Source organism: Ursus americanus, chromosome 36 (assembly GCF_024610735.1).
Source record: "Ursus americanus isolate L20-20 chromosome 36, mUrsAme1.1.p, whole genome shotgun sequence".
NCBI classification, from domain to species: domain Eukaryota; kingdom Metazoa; phylum Chordata; class Mammalia; order Carnivora; family Ursidae; genus Ursus; species Ursus americanus.
Window position 1 is genome coordinate 25,304,587 of NC_142162.1, and position 24,861 is coordinate 25,329,447.

General features: G+C 37.7%; 1 protein-coding gene across 14 annotated transcripts in view; it reads left to right on the forward strand.

Annotated features, from left to right (window-relative positions):
• Positions 1-24,861, forward strand: part of MGA (MAX dimerization protein MGA) — a 167,517-nt gene that overhangs the window by 120,344 nt on the left and 22,312 nt on the right. For 8 of the 14 annotated variants that reach the window (XM_045771185.2, XM_045771176.2, XM_045771201.2 and 5 more), the window contains exons 10-15: positions 15,636-15,862; positions 16,900-17,076; positions 17,892-17,964; positions 19,209-19,723; positions 21,944-22,241; positions 23,528-24,154. In XM_045771185.2, coding sequence (XP_045627141.2) covers positions 15,636-15,862; positions 16,900-17,076; positions 17,892-17,964; positions 19,209-19,723; positions 21,944-22,241; positions 23,528-24,154 — 1,917 coding nt within the window. The remainder of the gene's footprint in view (positions 1-15,635; positions 15,863-16,899; positions 17,077-17,891; positions 17,965-19,208; positions 19,724-21,943; positions 22,242-23,527; positions 24,155-24,861) is intronic. The other 6 variants (XM_045771249.2, XM_045771211.2, XM_045771240.2 and 3 more) reach the window with 6 other exon arrangements.

Here is a 24,861-nt window from a genome sequence, read left to right on the forward strand (position 1 = left end):
ACATTTGAAAATAATCAGCGTTGTTCACCATTACCATAATAGACTTAAATAAAAAGGGCCATATCATCATTTCTTTTTTTAAAAAAGATTTTATTTATTAGAGAGTGAGGGAGAGAGTGAGTGCGCGTGTGTGTGCGCACATGCTTGGGGGGGAGGAGCAGAGGGGGAGGGAGAAGCAGTCTCCCCCGCTGAGCAGGAAGCTCGATGTGAGCCTAAATCCAGGGTTCGGTTCTGGGACTCCGGGAACATGACCTAAACAGAAGGCAGACACTTAACCCAACTGAGCCACCCAGGTGTTCCCATATTATCATTTCAATAGATATTTTTAAAAATTGACAATCCATTTCTGGTGAAAATTCTTAAGCATAATAGAAGGAAACTTCCTCAATCCGATGAAGAGCATCTGTGAAAAACTCCACAAACAACATATTAATTGTGAAAGACTGCTTTTCCCCAGTGATTTAGAAATGAGGAAAATGTCCTCTTTTGTCATGTCTGTTTAAAATTGTGTTGGAGGTCCTAGCCAGTGCAGTAAGGCATGAAAAAGAAAATGTATCCAGATTGGAAAGAAAGAGGTAAAATTGGTTTTATTCATAGACTGGAAAATCCTGAGGAGTCTACAAAAATACTACTAGAACTATGTTAGTTTAACGGGTTTATAGCATACAGTAATATCAGTAGACAGTATATCTGTATATATGCCAGTAAGAACTGGAAATTGAAATAAAAGTACCATTTTAAAATAGCATCCAAGTAGATCAGACACTTAAGGATAAATCTGGCAAAAGTTCCCTAAGACCTTTTATTAAAAACTACAAAACATTGAGAGCACTTTTTAAAAAGACCTAAATAAATGGAGAGGTAGACTGTTTTTGTACATTTGGAGACTCTCTTGGTAAAACATAATTCTCCACAGATTGATTTATAACTAAATAAATGCTCTTCATGGGACACCTGGGTGCTCAGTTGGTTAAGCATCTGCCTTCGGCTCAAGTCATGATCAAGTCCCAGGATTGAGCCCTGCATCGGGCTCCTTGCTCAGCTGGGAGTCCTTTTTCCCTCTGCCCCTTACCCCGCTCTCATGCTCTCTCCCACTCTCTCCCTCTCTCTCTCTCTCTCATAAATAAATAAATAAATAAATAAATAAATAAATAAATAAATAAATAAAATCTTCAGAAATAAATGCTTGTGAAATGAGAATCCCAGCGGGTTTCTTGGTAGAAATTTTCAAGTTGTTTGTAAAATTTATATGGAAAAGCAAGGAACCGAGAATGGCTGTTTGACAAACGATTTCGATAAAGAACATAGTTGGTAGACTTACATTACCTGATTTTAAGACTTACTGTAAAGCTCAAGTATTTGGGATAAAGACTTATAGATCAATGAGACAGAAAAGAGAATTCAGAAATTGATTCACAAAAATACAAGGCCAATGAATTCAATGAATTTTTGGCACAATGCCAAGCCAGTTTAATAAAGAAATGATGATCTCAGCAAATGGATCTGGAGCAATTTGATAGCTAGAAACTGCGCTCTCCTGCCTCCAAAAATAAAATGAGAATCTCAGTCATGACTTTACATTATATATAAAAATCATCTCAAGATTTAAGAGATTATTAATGCCTTAGATTAAATGTAAGTGCTTTAAAGTATAAAATGTATAGAAGAAAATAAAAAATCCTTTGTGACCTGTGGCTCATAAAGATTTTTAAAATAGGACACCAAAACCATGATCGTAAATGTCAAAAAATGTAATGAAATTGAATTCCTCAAAATTAAAGATTTGCTTTTCAGAAGACTGTTAAAATTAAAAGACAAGCCGTAAACTAAGAGAAATACCATAAAAAACATCCAGCCAACATAGGACTTGTATCTGTAATAAAGAATTTTTTAAAAAGATTTTATTTATTAATTTGAGAGAGAGCACAAGCTGTGGGAGGGGCAGAGGGAGAGGGAGAAGCAGACTCTGCTGAGCAGGGAGCCCGACTCAGGGCTGGATCCTAGGACCTCAAGATCATGACCAGAACCGAAGTCAGATGCCCAGCTGACTGTGCCACCCAGGTGGCCCTGTCTCTAATAAAGAATTCTTTTTTTTTTTTTTTAAAGATTTTATTTATTTATTTGACAGAGATAGAGACAGCCAACGAGAGAGGGAACACAAGCGGGGGGAGTGGGAGAGGAAGAAGCAGGCTCATAGCGGAGGAGCCTGATGTGGGGCTCGATCCCAGAACGCCGGAATCACGCCCTGAGCCGAAGGCAGACACTTAACCGCTGTGCCACCCAGGCGCCCCTCTAATAAAGAATTCTTAAAATTTATTTCAAAATACCAAAAACTTAAAAGGCAGTCAACATAATTTAAAAAATGAACAAAAAAATGAAAAGACATTTAATAGCAGGTACACATACAGAAGATCAAACATGAAAAGGTCTCAGTAGTCATTAAAAATGCTTATTAAAGCCACTAGGAGGCTCTCCTCTCCTTCCCGATCAACAGATAGCCTCATCTTCTGGTGCAGTGCCAGCCTTGTCCGCAAGACACAATAGTGAAGGTTGGAGTAAACAGGCTTTGGAGAGCCTCCTCAGAGGGCATCCTGGGCCACACTGAGGACGAGATTGTCTCCTGCACCCACTCCTGCACTCTGATACCCACTCTTCCACCTTTGCTTGTTTCCTGGTATGAGAATGAATTTGGCTACAGTAACCAGGTGGTGGACCTTATGGTCTGCATGGCCTCCAAGGAGTAAGAGCCCCCTGGACTAACAGTCCCAGCGGGAGCAAGAGGAAGAGAGAGATGGAGGATACTTGCCCCAACTCCTCCCCCAGCTCACTGAGAATGTGTCAACCTCTACACAGTTTCATCCCAGATTCCCTGGAGTAGGGGAGGGACTTAGGGATCCTGTCTTGTTATTTTCCATCAATAAAGTACACTGTACCCAGCTAAATAAAACCGACAAAGAGATACTACCATATACCTTTATGCTGATGAGAATATAGAGCGAATGGAACTCTCATGCATAACTGGTGGGAATGTAAAATGATACAGTCACTTTAGAAAATAGTTTGGTGGTTTCTTAAAATGTGTAGAAATATGTCCGTCATACAACAGTCATTTCACTTGTTTGTATTTATTCAACAGAAATGGAAATGTATGTCACAAAATCTTGTATGTTGGTACTCATAACAGCTTTATTGGTAATAGGAAAATTGCAAACAACCTAGGTGTCCATTAATAGGTGAATGGATAAAGACATTTGGTATAGATACAGGCAGTGGAATACTACTCACCAATAAGATGAAACAAACTATTGATATACTCAGCAACAAGGATCAGTCTCAGAATAATTATACTGAATGATAAGCAGTTGGCTTCAACCTTCTCCCCAAGTTAACATTTCTGTTCTATCTATGTTAAAAAAAATTAAATTCAAACTAATATATAGATCAGTGGTTGCCTAGACAGGGTTGGCATGGGTGTTGGAGGCAGAGGGATAGATGGATTATAAAGAGGTTATCCAGTTAAAATTACAAGGGAATCTTGGGAGTTGATGGTTACTACCTTCACTGTCTTAATTGTTGTGATGGTTTCATAGGGGTATATGTACGTTAGAGTTCATCAAGTTGTATGTGTGTTAGTATATGTTATAGATCAGTAAAGCTGTAAAAGAAAGGAAAAACAGGTTTACTTATAGGACTGTTGCTGGCTGTTTAATACTGAAAAAACGGGAAATTTATTATAAAATCTAAATATTTATCTTTACACAGGGATACAGTGTTACTTAAAATAATAGAACGTTTAAAAACACATTAACAAGATTAAAGGAGAGAAATTTTATGATACCAGCAAATGCAGTAAAGTTGATGAAAACTCAACATCCATTCTTTAAAAACACTTTTTTATTGTGGTAGAATACACGCAACATAAACTTCACTATCTTAACCATTTTCAAGTGTGCAGTTCAATGGTATTAAATACATTCACACTGTTATGTAATACCCATTATCACCATAACTTTCCTTATGTTATAAAGCTGAAACTGTGAATCCATTAAAACAATAACTCCTCTTTTCCCTCTTCCCCCAGCCTCTGACAATCACCATTTTACTTTGTCTTTATGATTTTGGCTACTCTGAGTACTTCATGTAAGTGGAATAATTCAATATTTGTCTTTTTGTGACTGGTTCATCTCCCTTAATATTATATCCTCAGGGTTCATTGATGCTACAGCTTATTGTAGAATTCCCTTCCTTTTTAAAGGCCGAATAATATTCCATCGATGTCTGAACCACATTTTGCTTATCCATCCATCCATTGATGATGGGCACTCTGGTTGCTTCGTTGTTTTAGCAATTATGAATAAATGCTGCTGTGTAGATACCTTTTTGAGACCCTGCTTTCAATTTTTTGGGTCTTTATCCAGAAGTGGAATTTTTTTGATCATATTGTAATTCTGTTTTTAATTTTTGAGGAATGGTCCTACTGTTTCCTATAGCATCTATACTGTACGATATTCCCACTAACAGTGCCCAAGGGTTCTAATTTTTCTACATCCTCACCAGCACTTTGTGAGGTGCGAGGTGGTATCTCCTCATAGTTTTGATCTGCAGCTCCCTCTTGATTAGCGGTGTTGAGCATCTTTTCATGTGTATATTGGCCATTTGTTTTCTTTGAAGAAATGCCTGTTCATATTTTCTCTTCATTGTTGAATTGGGTTGTTCGTTTTTTGTTGTTGTTGTTGAGTTTTAGGAGTTCTCCCTGTATTTTGTATATCAAAATGTATTTTCCAAATAATTCTCCCATTCTGTGGGTTGCCTTTTTACTTTTTGTTTACTGTCTTTTGATACAAAAAATTAAAAAATCTTCATGAATCTAACCTGTCTTTTTTTCTTTTGTTAGCTGTGCCTTTAATGTTGTATCCAAGAAATGATTGCCAAATCCAGTGTCATGAAGCTTTTGTTCTGTTTTTTCTTCTAAGAGTGTTATTGATTTAGGTCTTAAATTTAGGTCCTTGATCCATTTCAAGTTAATTTTATGTGGTGTTATGTAACGGTCCAATTTCACTCTTTTGCGTGTGGATACTTAGCACGCCCAAGCATCATTTGTTGAAAAGACTGTCCCTATCCCCACTGAATGGTCTTGGCACACTTGTTCAAAAATTAATTGACTGTTATATGCAAGAGTTTATTTTTAGGCTCTCTGTTGTATTCCATTGGTCTGTTTGTTTGCCTTTATGCCAGTCCCACACTGTCTCGATTATGGTAGCTTTGTAGTAAGTTTTGAAATCAAAGTGTGAGTACTCCAGTTTCATTAGTTTTCAAGATTTTTTTTTGGCTATTCATATGAATTGAGATTCTATATGAATTTTAGAATAGATTTTTCTATTTGTGCAAAAAATGTCATTGGGATTTTGATGGGGATTGCAGTGAATCTGTAGATTGCTTTGGGTAGTATTGACATTTTAGTAATGTTAAATCTTGCAGTCCATGAGCATGAAATGTGCTTCTGTTTCTGTTGTATTTAATTTCTTTCAAAAATGTTTCATAGTTGTAATTGTGTAAGTCTTCACTTCCTTTTTTTTTTTTTTTTAAAGATTTTATTTATTTATTTGACAGAGATAGAGACAGGCAGCGAAAGAGGGAACACAAGCAGGGGGAGTGAGAGAGGAAGAAGCAGGCTTATAGCGGAGGAGCCTGATGTGGGGCTCCGTCCCAGAACGCTGGGATCACGCCCTGAGCCGAAGGCAGACGCTTAACCACTGTGCCACCCAGGCGCCCCTAGTCTTCACTTCCTTAAGTTAATCTCTAAGTATTTTGTTTTGTTGTTGTTGTTACTGGAATGGAATTATTTTTGTTAAGTTCCTTTTCAGATTGTTTATTGTTGGTGAATAGAAATGCAAGATTTTTGTTGACTTTGTATCTGCTGCATTGCTGAATTCATTTATTCTCACTGTGTGTGTGTGAGAGAGAGAGATCGATCTATCTTTGGCGGTGGCGGCGGGGGGGGGGGGTTTGAGAGAGAGAGAGCACGCACGAGGTGGAGGTTGGGAAAGGGTGGAGCAGGGAGCCGGATGTGGAGCTCTGTCCCAGGACCCTGAGATCATGACCTGAGCAAAAGGCAGGTACTTCACCGACTGAGCCACCCAGGTGCCCCTAGCATTTTCTACATATAAAATTATACCACCTTGAAACAGATCATTGTATTTGTTCTTTTTAATTTTGATGTCTGTTGTTTCTTTTTCTTACCAAATTCTCTGAGTCAAACTTTTACAGTACAGTATTGAATAGAAGTGGTGAATGTGGGCATTTTTGCCTTATTCCTAAAATGATCAGTCATGTGGGTTTTTTTTTTTTTAACCTTCATTCTGTTTATGTGGTGTATTATATTGATAAATTTTAATATGTTGAACCTTCCTTGCATTCCAGTAGTGAATCTCATTTGGTAATGGTGTATAATCCTTTTACTATACTGCTGAATCTAGTTTGCTAGGTATTTTGTTGAGGAATTTTTCAGCAGTGTTTGTAAAGAACATTGGTCTGTAGTTTTTTGTTAAATGTCTTTGGCTTTGATATCAGAGTAATGCTGGCCTCATAGAATAAGTTGGGAAATGTACCCTTTTTTTCAGTTTTTTGGCTAAGTTTTATAATGATTGAGATACTAGTCCTTTAAATATTTAGTAGAATTTACCAGTGAAGCTGTCAGATCCAGGGCTTTTTTGGTAGGTTTTTGATTAGTGATTTAGTCTCCTTACTAGTTTTAGGTCTGTTCTCATTGGCTGTTTCCCTGGGTAGATTTTATATTTCTAGGAATTTGTTAATTTCATTTAGGTTGTCCAGTTTGTTGATTTACAATTGTTTATAGTACTCTCTTCTAATCTTTTTCATTTCTGTAGAATTGGTTGGTTTCGTTTTGGATTTAGCAGTCTGAGTCATCTTTCTTTTTTTCTTAGTCTAGGTAAAAGTATACTAGTTTTGTTGATCTTTTTGAAGAACCAACTTTTGGTTTCACTGATTGTCTTTATTTTTCTATTACGTATTTCATTTATCTCTGTTCTAATCTGTATTGTTTTTTTATTTAGGTTTGTTCCTCTTTTCTAGTTCATTAAGTTGTAAAGTTACGTTGTTGATTTGGGAGGTCTTTCATGTTTTTTAATGTAAGCATTTAGAGCTACTAGATTTTTCTTACAGAACCACTTTTTTTTTTTTTTGGTATGTTGTATTTTTGTTTTTCTTTGTCTCTAAGTATCTTCTAATTTCCCTTGTGATTTCTTCTTTAATCCATCGATTGCTTAAAAGTGTGTTGTTTAATTTCCACAGTTTTGTGATTTTCTGTGTTCCTTTTGTTACTGATTTCTGACTTCATTCTGTTATGGTCAGAGAAGATAATTTGCCTGCTACCTATCTTTTAAAATCTATTCAGACTTAATTTGTGGCCTAACATATGATCTATCCCAGAAGATGTCCCATATGCGTTTGAGAAGAATGTGTATTCTGTGGTTGGATAAGGTGTTCTATTTATGCCTGTTAGATGTAGTTGGTTTATTATATCGAGTCCTCTCTTCTTATTTATTTTCTGTTCGATCGTTCTATCCATTATCGTGAATGGGGTTTGAAGTCTCCAGCTGTTATTGCAGAACTGTGTATTTTTGCTTTTAATTCTATTATTTTTTGCTTCATATATTTTGATGAGTTATTAGGTATATTCATGTTTATAATTGTTACTTACTCTGGATGTATTGAAACTTCTATTAATATATAATGTTCTTTTTTGTCTCTTGCAACCTTTTTTTTTTTTTTTTTAAGATTTTATTTATTTTGAGAGAGAGTGAAAGCGAACAAGTGAGGGGAGGGGCAGAGGGTGTGGGAGAAAATATCAAGCATATTCCACGCTGAGTGTTGAGTCCAGAGTGGGGCTCGATCTCATGACCCAGAGATCATGACTCAAGCCAAAACCAAGATTCTGACACTTAACCGACTGAACTAGGTGGCCCAACTTTTTTTTATTTAGTATTTATTTTGTCTGATATTAGTGTAGCCACCCCTACTCTCTTTTGGTTATTATTTTCGGGGAATATCTTTTCCTAACCTTTCGCTTTCAACTTGTTTGTGTCTTTGGATCTTGGGTCTTGTGTAGACAAGGTATAATTAGATCATGGGTATTTATCCGTTCTTCCAGTCTGTCTTTAATGAGGAGAATTTAATCTGTTTACATTTAAAATAATGACTCCTAGGAGGAACTTCTGTCATTATGCTTTCTTTTTCTTATTCATTGTGTATTTGCTGTATGTGGCGTGAAGCCTTTTTTTGGCCCTTATTTTCTGCATTATTTTCTTTTGTGTTTAGTAGGTATTCTGTAGTGAATTGTTTAAATTCTTTTCTCATTTTCTTTAGTGTGTATTGTGTAACCGTTTTCTTTGTGGTTACCATGGGATTACATTTAACATCCTAAATTTGTAAGACTCTAAATTGAGTTTATGTAATTTAACTTCAATAATATGCAGAAACTCTCCTTTACAACTCCATCCCTACGCCTTTCAGTTGCTGATGTCACAGTTCTACAACTTTAAAAGTGCTCAAAAAGATAAACTAAAATTTAAAAAAAATTATTAATCTTCCAAATTATGTAGAAAACAAAATTTGGAGTTACAAACCAAAGTTATAGTAGCTTTTACACTAATAATGTTTTTTTTTCTTTAAATGTATTAGTCTCTTAAATCCTGTAGGAAACCAAAAGTACATCTACAGATCATTGGTATAATAATACTTTTATAATTGCCCATGTGTTTACCTTTAGTGAGATCTTTATTTTTCCATATGGCTTTGAGTTATTGTCTAGTGTCTTTTCATTTCATATTGCAGAACTCCTTTGAATATTTCTTGCAAGTAGGTTTAGTGGTCATGAACTTCATCAGTTTTTATTTATCTGGGAATTTAATTTTTTCCTCACTCTGTGGGGCAGTTTTGTCCGACATGTAGGATTCTTGGTTGATAGTTTTTTTCTTCTAGGCTCTGAATATATTTGCCCATTGTCCGCTGGCTCCCAAAATTTCTTATGAGTAATCTGCACATATTGTTAAGGATCCCCTTTGTTTTTCTCTTGCTGCTTTCAAGGTTCCCTCTTGGTCTTTCTCTTTCGAAAGTTCGATTTTAATGTGTCTCAGTGTGGGTTTCTTTGAGTTCGTCTTGGAGTTCCATTGCGCTATTTGGATATTTATATTTATGTCTGCCCTTAAATTTCAGAAGTTTTCAGCCATTATTTCTTCAAATCACTGTGCTGCCCCATTCTCTTTTTTTCTTTCTCCATCTCCCATCATGTCTGTGTTGGTCTTCTTAAATATCTGTGGTAGGTCCCTTAGGCACTGTTTGTTTTTCTTCAGTGTCTTTTATATCTTATATGAATGGGCAGATTTCCTGGTGCTACCTAGAATCTTTAATCTTTAATCTTCCTAGAATCCTCTCAACGTCCATTCTTGATTGGGGGTGTGGGAGGAAGCAAGTGAAACTGAGTATTTATAAAGGTGTCACTTCTCATTTTTATTTGTAATTTCATTGCAGTCCTAATCAAAATCGTGACAGCTTTTTATGTGAAACTTCAAAAGCCAATTCTAATATTTATTTGGAGGGGTGCCTGGGTGGCTCAGTCGGCTGGGTGTGTGCCTTCAGCTCAGGTCATGATCCTGGGTTCGAGATGAGCCCTGCTCTGTGGGGGTCGTCTTCTCCCTCTCCCTCTGCCCCTCCCCCCATTGGTGCAAACTCGCTCTCTCTTTCAGAATAAATAAAATATTTAAAAAAATCATAATTTATTTGGAAATGTTAAGGACCTAGAAATAGTCAGGGCAATCTTGAACAGTGACAAAGTGGGAGAATTTGCTGTATTGGATGTCAAAATATGTAAAATGACCACGTATAATACAGGGTGATACTGGCTTGGGTATAAAGTGAATACATCAGTAGAACGGATTCAGACATGTATGGACACTTAATTGGCAGAGGAATATGGAAAGGACGACCTTTTTAAATTGTGGTAGGCTCATTGAATATTCATATGGGAAAGAATGAAACTTGATTTATTCCTCACTGTACCTAGAAATAATTTCTGTGAGATTATAGACCTAATTGTGGAAAGCTGAGTAATACAACTTTCAGAAGATAATAGAAGAATATATGTATGATCTCATATTAGGAAAAGATTTCTTTTTTTTAAATGTTCATTTTCAAGATTTGTATCATTATTTTTTTAAGATTTTATTTATTTGTCAGAGAGAGAGAGAGCGCACAAGCAGGGGGAGCAGCAGGCAGAGGGAGAAGCAGGCTCTCCACCGAGCAAGGAGCATGATGTGGGACTCCATCCCAGGACTCTGGGATCGTGACCTGAGCTGAAGGCAGACACTTATCAGACTGAGCTACCCAGGTGTCCTTAGGAAAAGATTTTTTAAGCATGACAGAAGAAAACATTCCTTACAAATTAAAACGAGAAATTTAGGTCTTTAAAACATTAAACAACTGAAAATATACGCTACGGTGAAAGAACAGATATTTGCAATATCTGACTAAGAATCTGTATCCAGAATATGTAGAGAGGTCTATAAATTAATCAGAATTAAACAGTCCCATAAAAAATGGGCAAGACTTTGAGAGGTACTTCATGAAGAGGGATGTTGAACATCTCATTCATGGTCAGAGAAGTACAGAGTAAATCCACAGCAAGATTCCACTGCATGCTTGCCAGAATGTTATAATTAAAATTTTATGATAATATCAAATGTTGATGAATGGGAACTCTCATACACTGCTGATGGAATTGTGAATTGGTATAACTACTTGGGGAACTAGTTTAGCAATATGTTTTAAAGTCGATGATTCACATGCCCTTGATCTAATAGTTTGACTTCAAAATAATCAGCAGAACTGCATTTTTTAGGATTATTTATGATACCATGATTCAGAGTAGCTACAACCTGAAAACAACCCCAGATATTTTAATAATAGAATGAATAAACAATAGTATGAATATTCAGAGTACTGTACATCATAGTAAAAATAAATAAATTATTTAGGTATGTGCAATAGCATAGTTGCATTTTACAAATACAATGTTGAGTGAAGAGAAAATGTAGGCAAAATATATTTCTGAGGTTACATTTATATGAATTTCAAAATCAGGCAAAATTTAGGGGTGTATACTTTGACTTTAAAAAAGGAAAGTGGAGAAGTGACTATCATTTAAGTGATTTTTCTTGTGGGAAAGAATTGTTATTGAGAAAGGGCATGCAAGGGCTCCTGGGGTTGGTAGCAGTGTTTCATTTCTTGACCTGTGTAGTGTTTACATGGGTATATACTTGTTAATATTTTTTAAGTTTCATATACATTGTTTTTGCACCTACTGGATATTACATTTCACAATAAAAAGGTTTAAAACACATACAAAAATGGGAGGGAGAGGAATATAGTATGCTGATTATTAGCATAGCAGTCTCTAGGACTTCTGCGTCTAACACTATACATTTCTGGAGCAACTGCTGTGAACCCTGCTAAGAGTGACAGGAGGTAAGATATAGGCAATTAAAATGAAGTCCATCTCTAAGAGGTTACTCTCAATTTGACAAAAACAGGTATGTGGGAAATCTGTAAATACATATTTATTGTAATTTTTTAAAAAGATTTTTATTTGAGAGAGAGGAAGAGAGCATGAGCATGGTGAGGGGAAGGGAAGAGGGACAAACAGACTCCCTGCTGAGCAGGGAGCCCAACCTGGGGCTCAATCCCAGGACCCTGGGATCATGACCTGAGCTGAAGGCAGATGCTTAAGTGACTTGAGCCACCCAGGCGCCCCTATTTATTGTAATTTTAAGTGCCACAATAACAAATGTGCCATAATGTTGTGTCATGAACAAAGGCTTATTGAGAACCCAGAAGACATTGATAATGTTAGAGGACCTTGGTGAGATAATATTAGGAAGTATTTAAATAGAAATAAGTGGATATCACTCTTCTTGAAACAGGCTTCTGTGGATATGTGCTATTCTGGCTCTCCCCTTAATTCTGCCTTTGGTAGCTCTTTTTTTTTTCTGGGTTTTAGGTGAAGGGTAGGAGGATCCCTGGTATATTGTGAAGGGGAGCAGAGAAATGCTTGTTTTTGATCCCTAGCAGTGTAAAGGAATCAAGTGCACAGCCGGCTAATGAAGTATAAGGAATTGGTTCGTTGTTCTTGCCTTTGTGTGGAGTCTGTCCATTTTCATGGCTTCATATGTAGTCTCCGCCAGTGACAGTTCTGATCCTTTTTTTTTTTTAATTCTTATTTATTCATTTAGGTAATCTCTGTGCCCCAACATGGGGCTCGAACTCCTCACCCAGAGATCAGGAGTCGCATGTTCTTCCATCCGAGCCAGCCAGGTGTCCTGACGGTTCTGATTTTTATTGTGAGCCCTGTTTGATTATGTTGCTGGCACTTCAGTCTTACATGCCCTAAAAAGAACTGAATGATATCCTTCCCAGTCAGCTGCTTTTATGAACTCCCCTGTTTACTGGAACACCATTTTCCCACTTATCCACAGTTGAAACTTTAGAGTTGTCTTTGATTTCCTATGAGAGATTAAGATGTCTTAAAATACTTTGAGGTTTTCTTCTGAAGTACTGTACTGCGTATTTTGTAGCTATTTTCAAGAGAAAAAGTTGAAAAGGGACTTCTACTTAGTAGAAGTAGCTTACTGAGGCTTAGAAAAGCCTTAAAGATGATTTGAAAGAGGTCAAAGTCTGTGGTGTTTGTCATGAAGAAGGCAGCTTTGCTTTTTTAGTAGAATTAGTATGTGTATGAACTAATTAGCAACAGTAGAAAATAAAGTTATCAAATGAGTGGTAGAACCTCTGTTAATAACCCACCTTCATTTTGAGGGCATCCCTGGTTACCCTTTTATAAATTCAACACTCTCCCCTCAAAATACGTAGTATACATGCTCACTCACTATACATTACTGCTTATTTCCTGTCTCTGCTTTTTTTTTTTCCCTTTGCTCATAAGCAGTTACCACAATCCAACATATTTTCCGTATTTGTCTGGTTTATTGCCTGTCTTGCTCTCTTCCCCCAATTTAAATGTAAGCTCCACGAAGGCAGGGATTTTTGTCATTCTTGTTCATTATTGTATCTGCAAAGTCTGGTCCATAGTAAACATTGAAGTATATAAGTACTGGGGTGTTCGAAGGCTTTGTGAATTATGTGAGTAAATGAACTAGGTTATAAAAGTTGGACAGTAGATGTTATCCAGAATTGGGTTTGCTGCTTGCTGGTTGTCCAGCCAAAAGACACAACCAAGCCAAAGAACGGGGAAAGAGTAAGGGTTTTACTCGCTACCAGTAAGAACACCAGGACTATATCCTAAACCAGTGTCCACACAAACAACAAAATTGTGGAAGTTTTAAGCTAAGGTTGCATGCATATTCATGAAGGGGCTTGGCAAAGGAGAGTTCTGTATAGAATTGGGGCAAAAGTCATCCTGGTTGCCAGAATCCAGGTCCTAGTTGATGGAAGCCATGAGGGCCAGCAAGGATTGGCATCGGTTCTCTGTTCCAGTTAGTCCACTGCTGGAGTGCTCAAAAGGGTTTGAATCCTGCAAAAATGACTCAAGAATGTGTGGTTTGTGTTAGGTCAATGTTTACTTTTGAAACAGCACTGGGAATTTTATCACTGATTTATTGTTTCTGATAGGGTTAGGCTAATTCCTGGTCTGGTAGAGACTGTTAGTTTTTGTATTCTCTCTGTTCTCTTAAAATCCTTAACTGCATATTTTTTTTGTAATTCCAACACCTAGAAGTTCTTCAAGAGGTGTGCTTGGGCAAGTAGTGCAGGTAGGGCATAGATCACAAAATGGCCGAGGACCTAAAAGGACTTCTCATAAGTTAAAGCTATGACTGGTCTTTTTTTACACCAGGGATCCCTAACCGTATCTGCCTACACAGACTGCTAACTAGCAGAATAATTGGGTCAAGTACTTTCTAGTTCTGAAAATTTTTTCCTCTCTGTTTTAGTCTTTACATATTTATTCAACATTTTGTGGTTACGCTCTGAATGTTAGCCTTAGGAACCCTTTAGATAAAGTTGTTTTTTAGTGGAGTCTTCATGTTCAGAGCAAATAGACTTTATGAAATCAGGCTGCAATTTTGATTCAGCTTTGTTACGATAATTGAGCTAAATGCTTGAATTAAATATGAATGAATGCTCAGTCATATTTTATGTGACTGTAGGCAAAGATTTTGGTTTTTAGACTTAGAACCAGCTACATCCTCTCTGAGGACTGACCATTAAAATGCAAAATACAGTCTTTGTTTCTCTTTAGCTGTCTTCTTTATGGGAACGGGCAGTTTGCTTAGAGAATAAAGCCAGCTGCCTCTTAACCTAGATCTTCCACTTAATTTGATGAAATAATACCTGTTTTACTTTGTGTAGACCTTTTTGATAGTAATGATTTCATCTCTGGTTTCATTGCTTTTCCACTGATATATTTTTGCTCCTATGCTGAGTTCAGGCTGTCTTTTTTTTTTTTTTTTTAAGATTTTATTTGAGAAAGAGAGAGCGAGCGCACATGAGCAGGGGGAAAAGGAAGAGGGAGAAGCGGACTCCCCAGGGAGCCTGGTGTGGGACTCAATCCCAGGACCCTGGGATCGTGACCTGGGCGGAAGACAGATGCTTAACCAGCTGAGCCACCCAGGCACTCACGGCTGTCTTTGAATAAATACATTTTGTTGTCAGAGGGCAGTAGTAAAAGCTGTGTCTCTGGAGCCAGATTGATGGGGTTTGATCCTGGTTCTTCCTCTTATTGTTGGACTTCTGAACCTCAGCTTCTGCAAAATGGGAATAATAATGTCTCAAGGGCTATTGTGACAGTTAAATGAGTGAAAACTTATTAAGTGTTTAAAATAGGTACGTAGTAAGGCTCAATAAATACTTGGTTTATCTGTAAAATAAAAAGTGTAGTATAGAATGATTATCTTTTCAGGCTAACAGAGAAGGCCTTTTCTTTTCTTTTCTTTTTTTTTTTTTTTAAGATTTTATTTATTTATTTGACAGAGATAGAGACAGCCAGCGAGAGAGGGAACACAAGCAGGGGGAGTGGGAGAGGAAGAAGCAGGCTCATAGTGGAGGAGCCTGACGTGGGGCTCGATCCCGTAACGCCGGGATCACGCCCTGAGCCGAAGGCAGACGCTTAACCGCTGTGCCACCCAGGCGCCCCGAGAAGGCCTTTTCTGATCATGCTTTATAAATAGCATCTCCTGTTAACTCTTCATCCCTTACCCTGCTATATTTTACTATGTGGAACTTACCATTACCTGATATTACATGTTAAGTTTGTTTTCTCCTACTGGATTATAAAATACTCTGTGAGGGCAAGAACTTTGTTTTATTCATAGCTGTGTTCCCTCTAGTTCCTAAAACAGTGTCTGACTTATAATAGGTATTCAACAAATATTTGGTTAATAGAATGAATAAATTAAGGTGTATGATGGCAGCTAAAGAGTTTTTAGGCGGCATCTGTTCGATTGTTTAAATGAGTTACTGCTTTCTGTGAGGGAGCACATTTTGTTTGGCAGTGCCTCTGAACTTTTGTTTCCAAAGTCATTTAAAATCTTATCCTTCTTTTTGTTAAGCTATATGTGAAACAGAGCCTGAACAGCCTGTTCGACATTACCCATTATGGGTGAAAGTAGAAGGTGAAGTAGATCCAGAGCCAGTTTATATTCCAACACCTTCTGTCATTGAGCCTATGAAGCCATTGTTGTTGCCTCAGCCAGAAGTTTTACCTACTACTGTGAAGGGCAAAGTGCTCACTGGAATTAAACCTGCACGGGCTTATACTCCCAAACCCAATCCTGTGGTAAGCCCAGATTTTCATCTTCTGTTGCAAGTTACAAAGCATTTGTAAAGATAATGGATTTCAGCCAAATTTTCGGTTTATATTCTGTGAATCATTTTGCTTTTAAGTAATATGTCTGTGTCTGTCTTATTTAATCAGATTAATTGCTGGCACTTTAGAAATGTCATTAAAAGTAGAGTAAATATACTGAAAATTACCATTTTTAAGGATAGCCAAATCTCTCTTCAGGAAGATCAATAAAGTTGTGTTTTTGTTTTTAAACATGACTAGCAAAAGTCTTTTAAAGATACCCTTCTTTTTTCCTGTAGTGTAGAATATTGAGTAATTGAGGCATAGTACATACATATTGTTAGTAGGAAAGCATTAAGAGTTTTAAGAAGCAACTCCTCTTTTTAAAGCTGATTTCTTTATATACAGTAACAGTAAAGGATTTAATAGTTGGTATATGACTATGAAGATTGATAGGTAAAAGAGCTAATGCTTCTGTTAAGAGCTTAAGCATCTCTGATTATTAAATCCATTTCAGTCTTCAGTCTTTTTGAAGAAAGATGCCTTAGTGCAGTGCTGTTCGATGTGGTCTTGGTGCTAATCCAAAACTACGTGTTAACTAGGTTATGATGAAATAAATACAGAAAATGAGAGTAAATATTTAGAAACTTTTTAGATACTTGATAGAATAATGTTATGTGTATTAAATCTAATAAAAAACTTGGGCTTGTATTTTACATGTCTTTTGTTTTTCTAAAAACTTATTTTACAAAAGGATCGGTCTGTGTTGGACTGGTAATTCAGAAATGTGTCCTCATTGCAGATAATTTGAGAAGCACTGCTCTGGTGTGATCTGAGATTTCTTGATAGAGAACCAGATCCTTTCTCACTGTGCAAGATTTAGCACATATTAACTGTATTTGCTAAAATTTGCGTTTAAAATTTTCAAATGTTGTAATAGAAATAAAGATTAAACATTCTTTTCCTTTTGGAGTCTAGGATGTTTTTTCCCACAGTGTATGGAATGTTTTGTTTTATGAAACTTACAGATTCGGGAAGAGGACAAGGATCCAGTCTACTTGTACTTTGAGAGTATGATGACTTGTGCCCGAGTTCGAGTATACGAACGAAAAAAAGAGGAACAGAGACAACCGTCACCATCACCATCCCCATCATTTCAGCAGCAGGGCTCATGTCAGTCTAGTCCTGAGAACTGTAGTGTAAAGGTGATTTACATATTGTGTAATTTGTCTTTTTAACTTCCATTTCTCTGTTGCTGGTATTAGAATCTAAATTACTATCAGAATAATTTGGAGTAATTCTTGTGGGGCAGAGAAATTTTACGTGATGCGTGTATCAATTTGTTTCTTTGCATACCTGTTCTAGAGAACAGTCCCTTAAGGTTATTTAAAGTACTGTTCTTTCTGAAGCTGAAGTTATTTTTTTTCTTTTTAAAGATTTTATTTATTTGAGAGAGAGAGCGAGACAGCCAGCGAGAGAGGGAGCACAAGCTGGGGGAGTGGGAGAGGAAGAAGCAGGCTCCCAGCGGAAGAGCCTGACGTGGGGCTTAATCCCAGAACTCCAGGATCACGCCCTGAGCCAAAGGCAGACGCTTAACGTCTGAGCCACCCAGGCGCCCCTGAAGTAATTTTTAAAAGTTTAAACATTTCTGGTTCTTATTAAATCATTTATCTGTAATTATTAGGATTTGTATCTGCATTGGTGAATTTTCACATTAACTGAAGCTTGTTCTATTAAACATCAAATATTTTTCCTTCTTTACTACAATACACTATAAAGTGTGGTGTAAATTTTTTTCTTGGTGACTCAGTTACTGTCAAGGACATTAGAGAGCGAGGCTACTTATTTTTGCCAAGGCTTATATAATAAGATAGTAATGCAGCTGTGCATGTGGATGTGAAGCTGTTGACACTTAAGTCTTTCTGCTGTTTCAGCCTTCTTTGAGAGGTTCAGTGTTTATGTCCTAGTCTCTATTGGTAATAATTATGTGTTGAAGTGTTTGTGTTATTCCCTTCTTTAGGAGCCTGATTCTGAGCAGCAGCCCTTGAAACCAATCACCTGTGACCTAGAGGATGATTCTGATAAATCGCAAGGTCTGTTTGAAAATTCAGTCTTAAATCATTTTAAAATAATTATGGGGGGCACACACACACCAAAACATTTTTAGCTACCCCTTTTCTAGCTTCTGCTAAAAATAGAGACTATATAGAGAAGTCTTTTCCTATTATTTGTTCTGTTTTATCACTCCTAAGAAATAAAATTCATTCGTGTTGATATGGCATGTTATTGCAAGAGACGCTTAGGATATGGTTAGTGATTCTCTCTCTCTCTTTTTTTAAGATTTATTAATTTTTTAGAGACAGAGTGTAAGGGGAGGCGGGGCCAGAGGGAAAGGGAGAGAGAGAGAGTCCTCAAGCAGACTCCCAGCTGAGTGTGGAGCCCAATGTGAGGCTTGATCCCAGGACCCTGAGATCATGACCTGAGCCGAAATCGTCAGACACTTAACTGACTGAGCCACCCAGGGGTGTCCTCCTCCTCTTTTTTAATGGCTTGATACACATGAAAAGTGGTATTGTTTCTATAGCATACTGTGGTATGTGGGGGAGGCTGCTGGGGTGGAGAGAACCTGTCTGAGAACACAACCTTGAAGGCTGAGGGCATCTGAATCCTGACGTACTTGTAATTAGCACGTTCGTTGGGAGACTGTGTTGTAGAAATCTCGGTGTTCAGTGAAATAGACATCCAGTTAACATGTTGTCATGAATATAGATACCTGGTGAGCTAAATAATCTGCACGTAATATAGAAATGGAGCAGTCATATCTAGAGTCACAGAAGTAATTCAGAAGTATTTGCAGTAGAAACTAGAAGTAGAACACACTTTTTAATTACAGTATTCTCTCTCTTGTTCTTTAGTATTGACTCTACCTATCACATGTTACAAAGCGTCTTGCAAGTGTTTTTTTTTTGCTTTTCCTGTATGGATAGCAGAACACTAAACTATTATCAAATCTTAACCTTGGTTGTAGGTCCTGCTTTGTTTGCAGATAGTCATGGCTTTTTAGAGCAGTCTTAAGGTGGGACTCTCTTTTAATTAGCAACCCCAGGTAGCAGGACATCCTATTATAGTCTGATTCCCTGGAATATTTCTTTTTCATGGAAAAGTCCCAAATTGTGAATTGTTAAATGACCACTGAAAGTACATGGGATTCAGACACTGGGCAACTGCTCATTTTCTGTGCCGTTAATCACTTTTCTGAAAACCGGGGAAAATAAAAATATTTTGACGTTCGGTGCAAAATGCTGTGATGCAGAAATATCTTTCAATTCCTTATCAGAAAAAAGCTGGAAGTCTTCCTGCAATGAAGGGGAATCCTCTGCCTCCTATGTGCATCAGAGGTCACCAGGTGGTCCCACCAAACTGATAGAAATCATCTCAGACTGCAACTGGGAGGAGGATAGGAACAAGATTTTGAGCATCTTATCCCAGCACATCAATAGCAACATGCCACAGTCACTTAAGGTGGGCAGCTTCATCATTGAGTTGGCTTCTCAGCGAAAGAGCCGGGGTGAGAAGAACCCTCCTGTTTATTCTTCTCGTGTGAAAATCTCTATGCCATCATGCCAAGACCAAGATGATATGGCTGAGAAATCTGGATCAGAGACTCCTGATGGTCCATTATCCCCTGGGAAAATGGATGATATCTCTCCTGTGCAGACAGATGCCCTGGATTCAGTGAGGGAGAGATTACATGGAGGCAAAGGTCTGCCTTTTTATGCAGGGCTTTCTCCTGCAGGGAAGCTTGTGGCCTATAAACGTAAACCCAGTTCAAGCACATCTGGGCTTATCCAGGTGAGAATTACCTTTAATCTGGATGTAGCACCTTTTTCTACTTAGGTAACATCTTGATTTTTCAGAGCCCTTAGTGGGCCTTATATGATTTGTCTTCACATTTCCTGGGAACTGGGTGACAAAACCATCTCTTTTTTGTAATAAGCCTAGTTTAGATGTGTGAATTTTTGACACATTTACAGACAGAACTGTAGAGCCCTATATTAGCTTATGATTTTATTTCTAGTCTTCTCAGAAAGTTCCTACTCTTAAAATTTTGTTTGGGCTCTAGTGAAACTTTGACAACTAAACAAGAATACTAAGGAGTTCCGTCTGGTTCTAGGGATTATTATTAGCAAATAGCTTTCAAAACAACACAAGGTGAATTGATTGTAAGATAGTATGTGTTTGGAAACTTGGAGAAAATTTTAATTTTGTAAGATGTTATTCAAATGTATAAAACTTTTAAAAAATTGAGCCACAGTTCATTTTTTTTCTTTATTTGGTCCATAGTAGGATTTTTGCTAATATAATCATTGTCATAGTACAAATAAATCCTTGCTATTTAGTAATTCAGGCAGGTTTTATTAGTAAAATTGTGCTGGCATCTAGAAAATCTTTTGGAAGGAGAAGTTTTGAATTAAGATGTAATTATAGTACAGTGATATTAAATGCACTTTTATGTCAGAGTAGCAAATGGGTGGACGTGTCTGACATTCTTGCTAAGGTTACTTGACTTCAGTAGCTTGACCACTTCTCTGGGCTGTGGACTGTCCTATTAGTAATATGACTGATCTACTTAATTAAAATTTTTTTTATTGCAGTTTACTCTTGACGGTGCTATGTAATTGCTTCTGTTGGTATTTCTTACTCTTAATAATGAGAACAGTGTTTTCTTCTTATTTCATTTTTGATTGATACTTTGAGAACAGAGACTTACCTGAGCTCATTTCTAGTGAGACTTGACCCCCCTGAAATACAGGTATAGAAATTTGTGTTCTCCTCTCCTGTCTAGGACTCAGAAAGCCACCATAAAATATGAATTTGCATAAGCACTTGGGCCACTACAGCGTAGGCGTTGGGGAGGCTGTTGAATAGTATTAAGAGCAAGTCCCAAAGGAGCAGATGGGGTATCTGATCTAGACCTCCAGAGACCCCGAAAAACTATAGTAAACTTCCCTTTAGGATGGAAAGATCACATTCTTTATATCAAACTCAAGGAAGAGGTATTCCTGATCTACCTGGGAATAATCATGGTTTCACTTAAGTAGTAAAGAGTAATTTTGTGTCTTTGAGGAGGGAGTGGCTTGCTGTAGCTGTTCTCTTTACCAATTCCTATTAATTTAGAGAGTAGGAGTTTCTCCACCACACTTCACCCTCTCCCCCTTTTCACTGATGGAAAGGAGGAACAGAAAAGGATGTCTTCTGTAGTCACCCAGGAATAGGACTTTGAGCACATGGGTAAGAAATTAGGGAAGGTTTTGTTTTTCTTTCTTTTTTAAAAAAGCAATTATGCTGCCCCAGATGGGTAGTAGTATTGTCAACTCAGGCAGTAGAGGAAAATCTTTACCTCGTTTATGGATTACTTTCTTCTGATGGTTCAGTGATTGTTTCTAAAGTTATAATCGAGTTTCTCCTAGCCTTTATCTTGAGCTCAAGTTTTGTCCAAGATATGACAGTATCTTCAAAGTTGAATTTGTTAAAACTGAAAACTTGAGGGGACCTTTTGCCTTAGGATATTATAACAATGGCTTCCTTATAACTTAAAAGTAGATTCACAATATATTTTTCAAATACGAAGGGTGCTTGAAGGGACCCTTGAGAGGGCTTCATTATGCCTCCTGGTCTTGTCAGAGAGAGTCTGTGGAACATAGTTATTAATTTTTTGCTGGTGATTAATAGTTTAACCAGAATTGCTTATTAAGCAAAACCGTTGGATGATTCCTTAGATTTGACTGTATCTCTCACATTCCTAGGAGCTACAGATATGATGGATTTCTAAGATACTCTGTTTCCAAACTACCAAAATGAAGATGAGATTAGTTCAGAATATCAGATGGCAGCTTTTTTATTTCACCTAATACTCAGATTTTATAGCAAATGGAAAAAGTCCATTTCTTTTTCCCTTTAAATCTGAAAAATAGACTTTTAAAATCTTGTAAAAATGAAACCCCTGTCAAGGGAGATAAGTTAGCAAGAGAATTTTATCTTTACAGAATTTCTCTTTGCCACTTGTTTCAGGTTAATGGTAAGAGTTACCCGCAGGCTAAGTTGCTATTGGGACAGATGGGGGCATTGCATCCAGCCAATAGGCTAGCTGCTTATATCACAGGCAGGTTGCGACCCTCAGTCCTGGACCTCTCAACCCTCAGTACTGTCATCTCCAAGGTAGCATCCAATGCCAAGGTGGCTGCATCCAGGAAACCACGTACCCTGTTGCCTTCAACATCCAATTGCAAAACGGCATCCTCCTCTGGCGCTACAACAAATCGCCCTGGGAAGAATCTGAAGGCATTTGTCCCGGCAAAAAGACCAATTGGTAAGTTGGACTGTATATATGTTTTAGAAATGTCTTGTGCCTTGGTGCTTGCCAGTGAATACATGTATGGAGGTTGTGAAAATTAGAGAATTGTAGAATTTGGCATTATTCTTATTCTTGATGTCTGTCTTGCCTGACTTTTTTCTGTTTTGGGTAACTCTTCCTGATCATCTATGATAGTAGATGAATTGAAATCTAGTTATAGTTATTTCCAGACTTTTAGACTGGTTTTATTAATATAGAAAAGACTTAGATTTAAAATTTTGTTTTTGAAAAGGGAAGACTTATTCTTAAAATACTTTACCTAATTTAATATTTCTTTTATGGGCACTGGTATATTTGTAACCAGTCATATGTATGTTCCTTGAACTTAACGAAAAACAGGGAGCTAGCAAATCCAAGAGGGTTGAGTTTGTAGTATAGGCTTAGAATAAAAGGCTCTTGTAAAACGTAAGTTTGGAAGTGTTGATTTATTCTATTCATTCTGTTCTGTGAGTGACAACCTCATTTGGTTAACGTTTCAGTGCTATAGAGTCTGTAATAAATTTACCTTCTTGAAAGCAGTTGTGTTTTAGCATTTAGAGTGTATATAGTCAGTTTATTGAATTTTTCTTTTTGTTCAGATCTGTTTAGGAATATTAAGTATAAATGTCCATTGCTGTATTCATATTCCTCTGATGGGAAATTGAAATATCTGGCTGAATGCTGGAGTTTTATGAAGATGGAGGACAAGCATTGTATGCCTTAAAAACACCCCATTTTACCTTTTTAAACAAAGTAGCTTTAACTGGTGATTTTAAGTCCTATCCTGCCCTCTTTTTGAAAAGCGTCTTTATACATTTTAGAAATACGTAAAACTTAACTGTCTCATAAGAGGATAGCGGTAATAAAGAGGTGGAGGTGCTGGGACAGGAGGAAGTGGTGAAACAAGTTTTAAAATTAAAGTTGGGGGAAAAAATCTCTTTACTTTCTTCACTATTTTAGATGATGAGTTGTGTGCTGCTGTATTGTCTTTTTAGTGTCCTGGCAATTTAGCTGTATTGCACAGTCAAAAGAATCTTAGTAGGAACACCCAGTTTGAATCCCTTTCATATTATTATAAAGGTTTGGTTTGGGTTGGGAGAAGTGTGTCATTTCTTTGGGTGGAAATTGGCACATACCATGCAGGTAGGTAGTACCTGTAAGAAATTGACCCAGTGGTGCACAATAAATGTTGATAAACACAATCACTAAGAGGATAAAATATGAGAACTGAAGATTTTTGACCTGCAAATTTTTATTTGCAGCGGCTCGACCCTCTCCTGGTGGTGTGTTCACACAGTTTGTGATGAGTAAAGTTGGAGCCCTGCAGCAGAAGATACCTGGAGTTAGCACACCCCAACCCCTAACAGGGCCACAGAAGTTCAGTATCAGACCTTCTCCAGTAATGGTCGTCACACCTGTGGTTTCTTCTGAGCCAGTGCAGGTGTGCAGCCCTGTGACTGCTGCTGTCACTACTACCACCCCTCAAGTGTTTTTAGAGAATGTTACTGCTGTGACACCTATGACTGCTATTTCTGACGTGGGAACTAAAGAAACTACTTACTCTTCTGGTGCCACCACTGCAGGGGTTGTTGAGGTTTCTGAAACTAATACCAGCACCCCTGTAACAGCTTCCCAGTCTACAGCCACTGTGAACCTTATCAAAACGACTGGGATAACTACCCCTGTGGCTTCAGTTGCTTTTCCTAAGTCTTTGGTAGCATCTCCTCCAACTATAACTCTTCCTGTTGCTTCCACTGCCTCCACCTCCATAGTCGTGGTGACCACAGCTGCATCTTCCTCCATGGTGACCACACCAACTTCATCTCTGGGCTCTGTTCCCATTATACTCTCGGGAATTGATGGGAGTCCACCAGTGAGCCAGAGACCAGGTAAGGCCTAGATGTTACTAGCTGGTTTACCTACTGTACAGCTGTTTATATAACTTATGGTTTTGATAGGATTACAGATACATCAGGGTAGCAGTGTAGGGGTTTCTGTTATTACATGATACATGGATTCCTGAAAACTTTGACATTCTGCAAAACTGAACACTAAAAATAATAGACCTCATGGTTAATATAGGGTTAGGACAAATCACTGAAAATCTCTGCAACTTTGTAACCAGAGCACTGATAAAAATCGTAACTGGTACTTTGGAGATAAATTGAACAGCTTTGACAGATGGTTTAGTGTGGGGCTGGAGATTTCTGAGGAGATTAAAAATACTCAAAAACATTATAATGGAAATACTAGCTGAATCTGAAATAATGTATGTGTGAGTGGAGTTCTGAGCCAGTAGAGCAGCCATCAAGGTAGGCACAGGACGAAGTGCACTGCTGTGTGCAGAGAGCTAGGGTTGCATATCTCTGAGGAGGGAACCCAAATGTAGGTGTTCCTTTTTGGCGGGGGTGGGGCGGTGGGGGCTGTGTGTGCTTCTTTTTATTTTACTTTTTTAAAAGATTTTATTTATTCATTTGCCAGAGAGAGAGCACGTGCGCACATGTGCATGCACCCAAGCAGGGGTGTGCGGCAGGCAGAGGGAGAAGCAGGCTCCTGGCTGAGCAGGAAGCCTGATGTGGGGCTCGATCCCAGAACC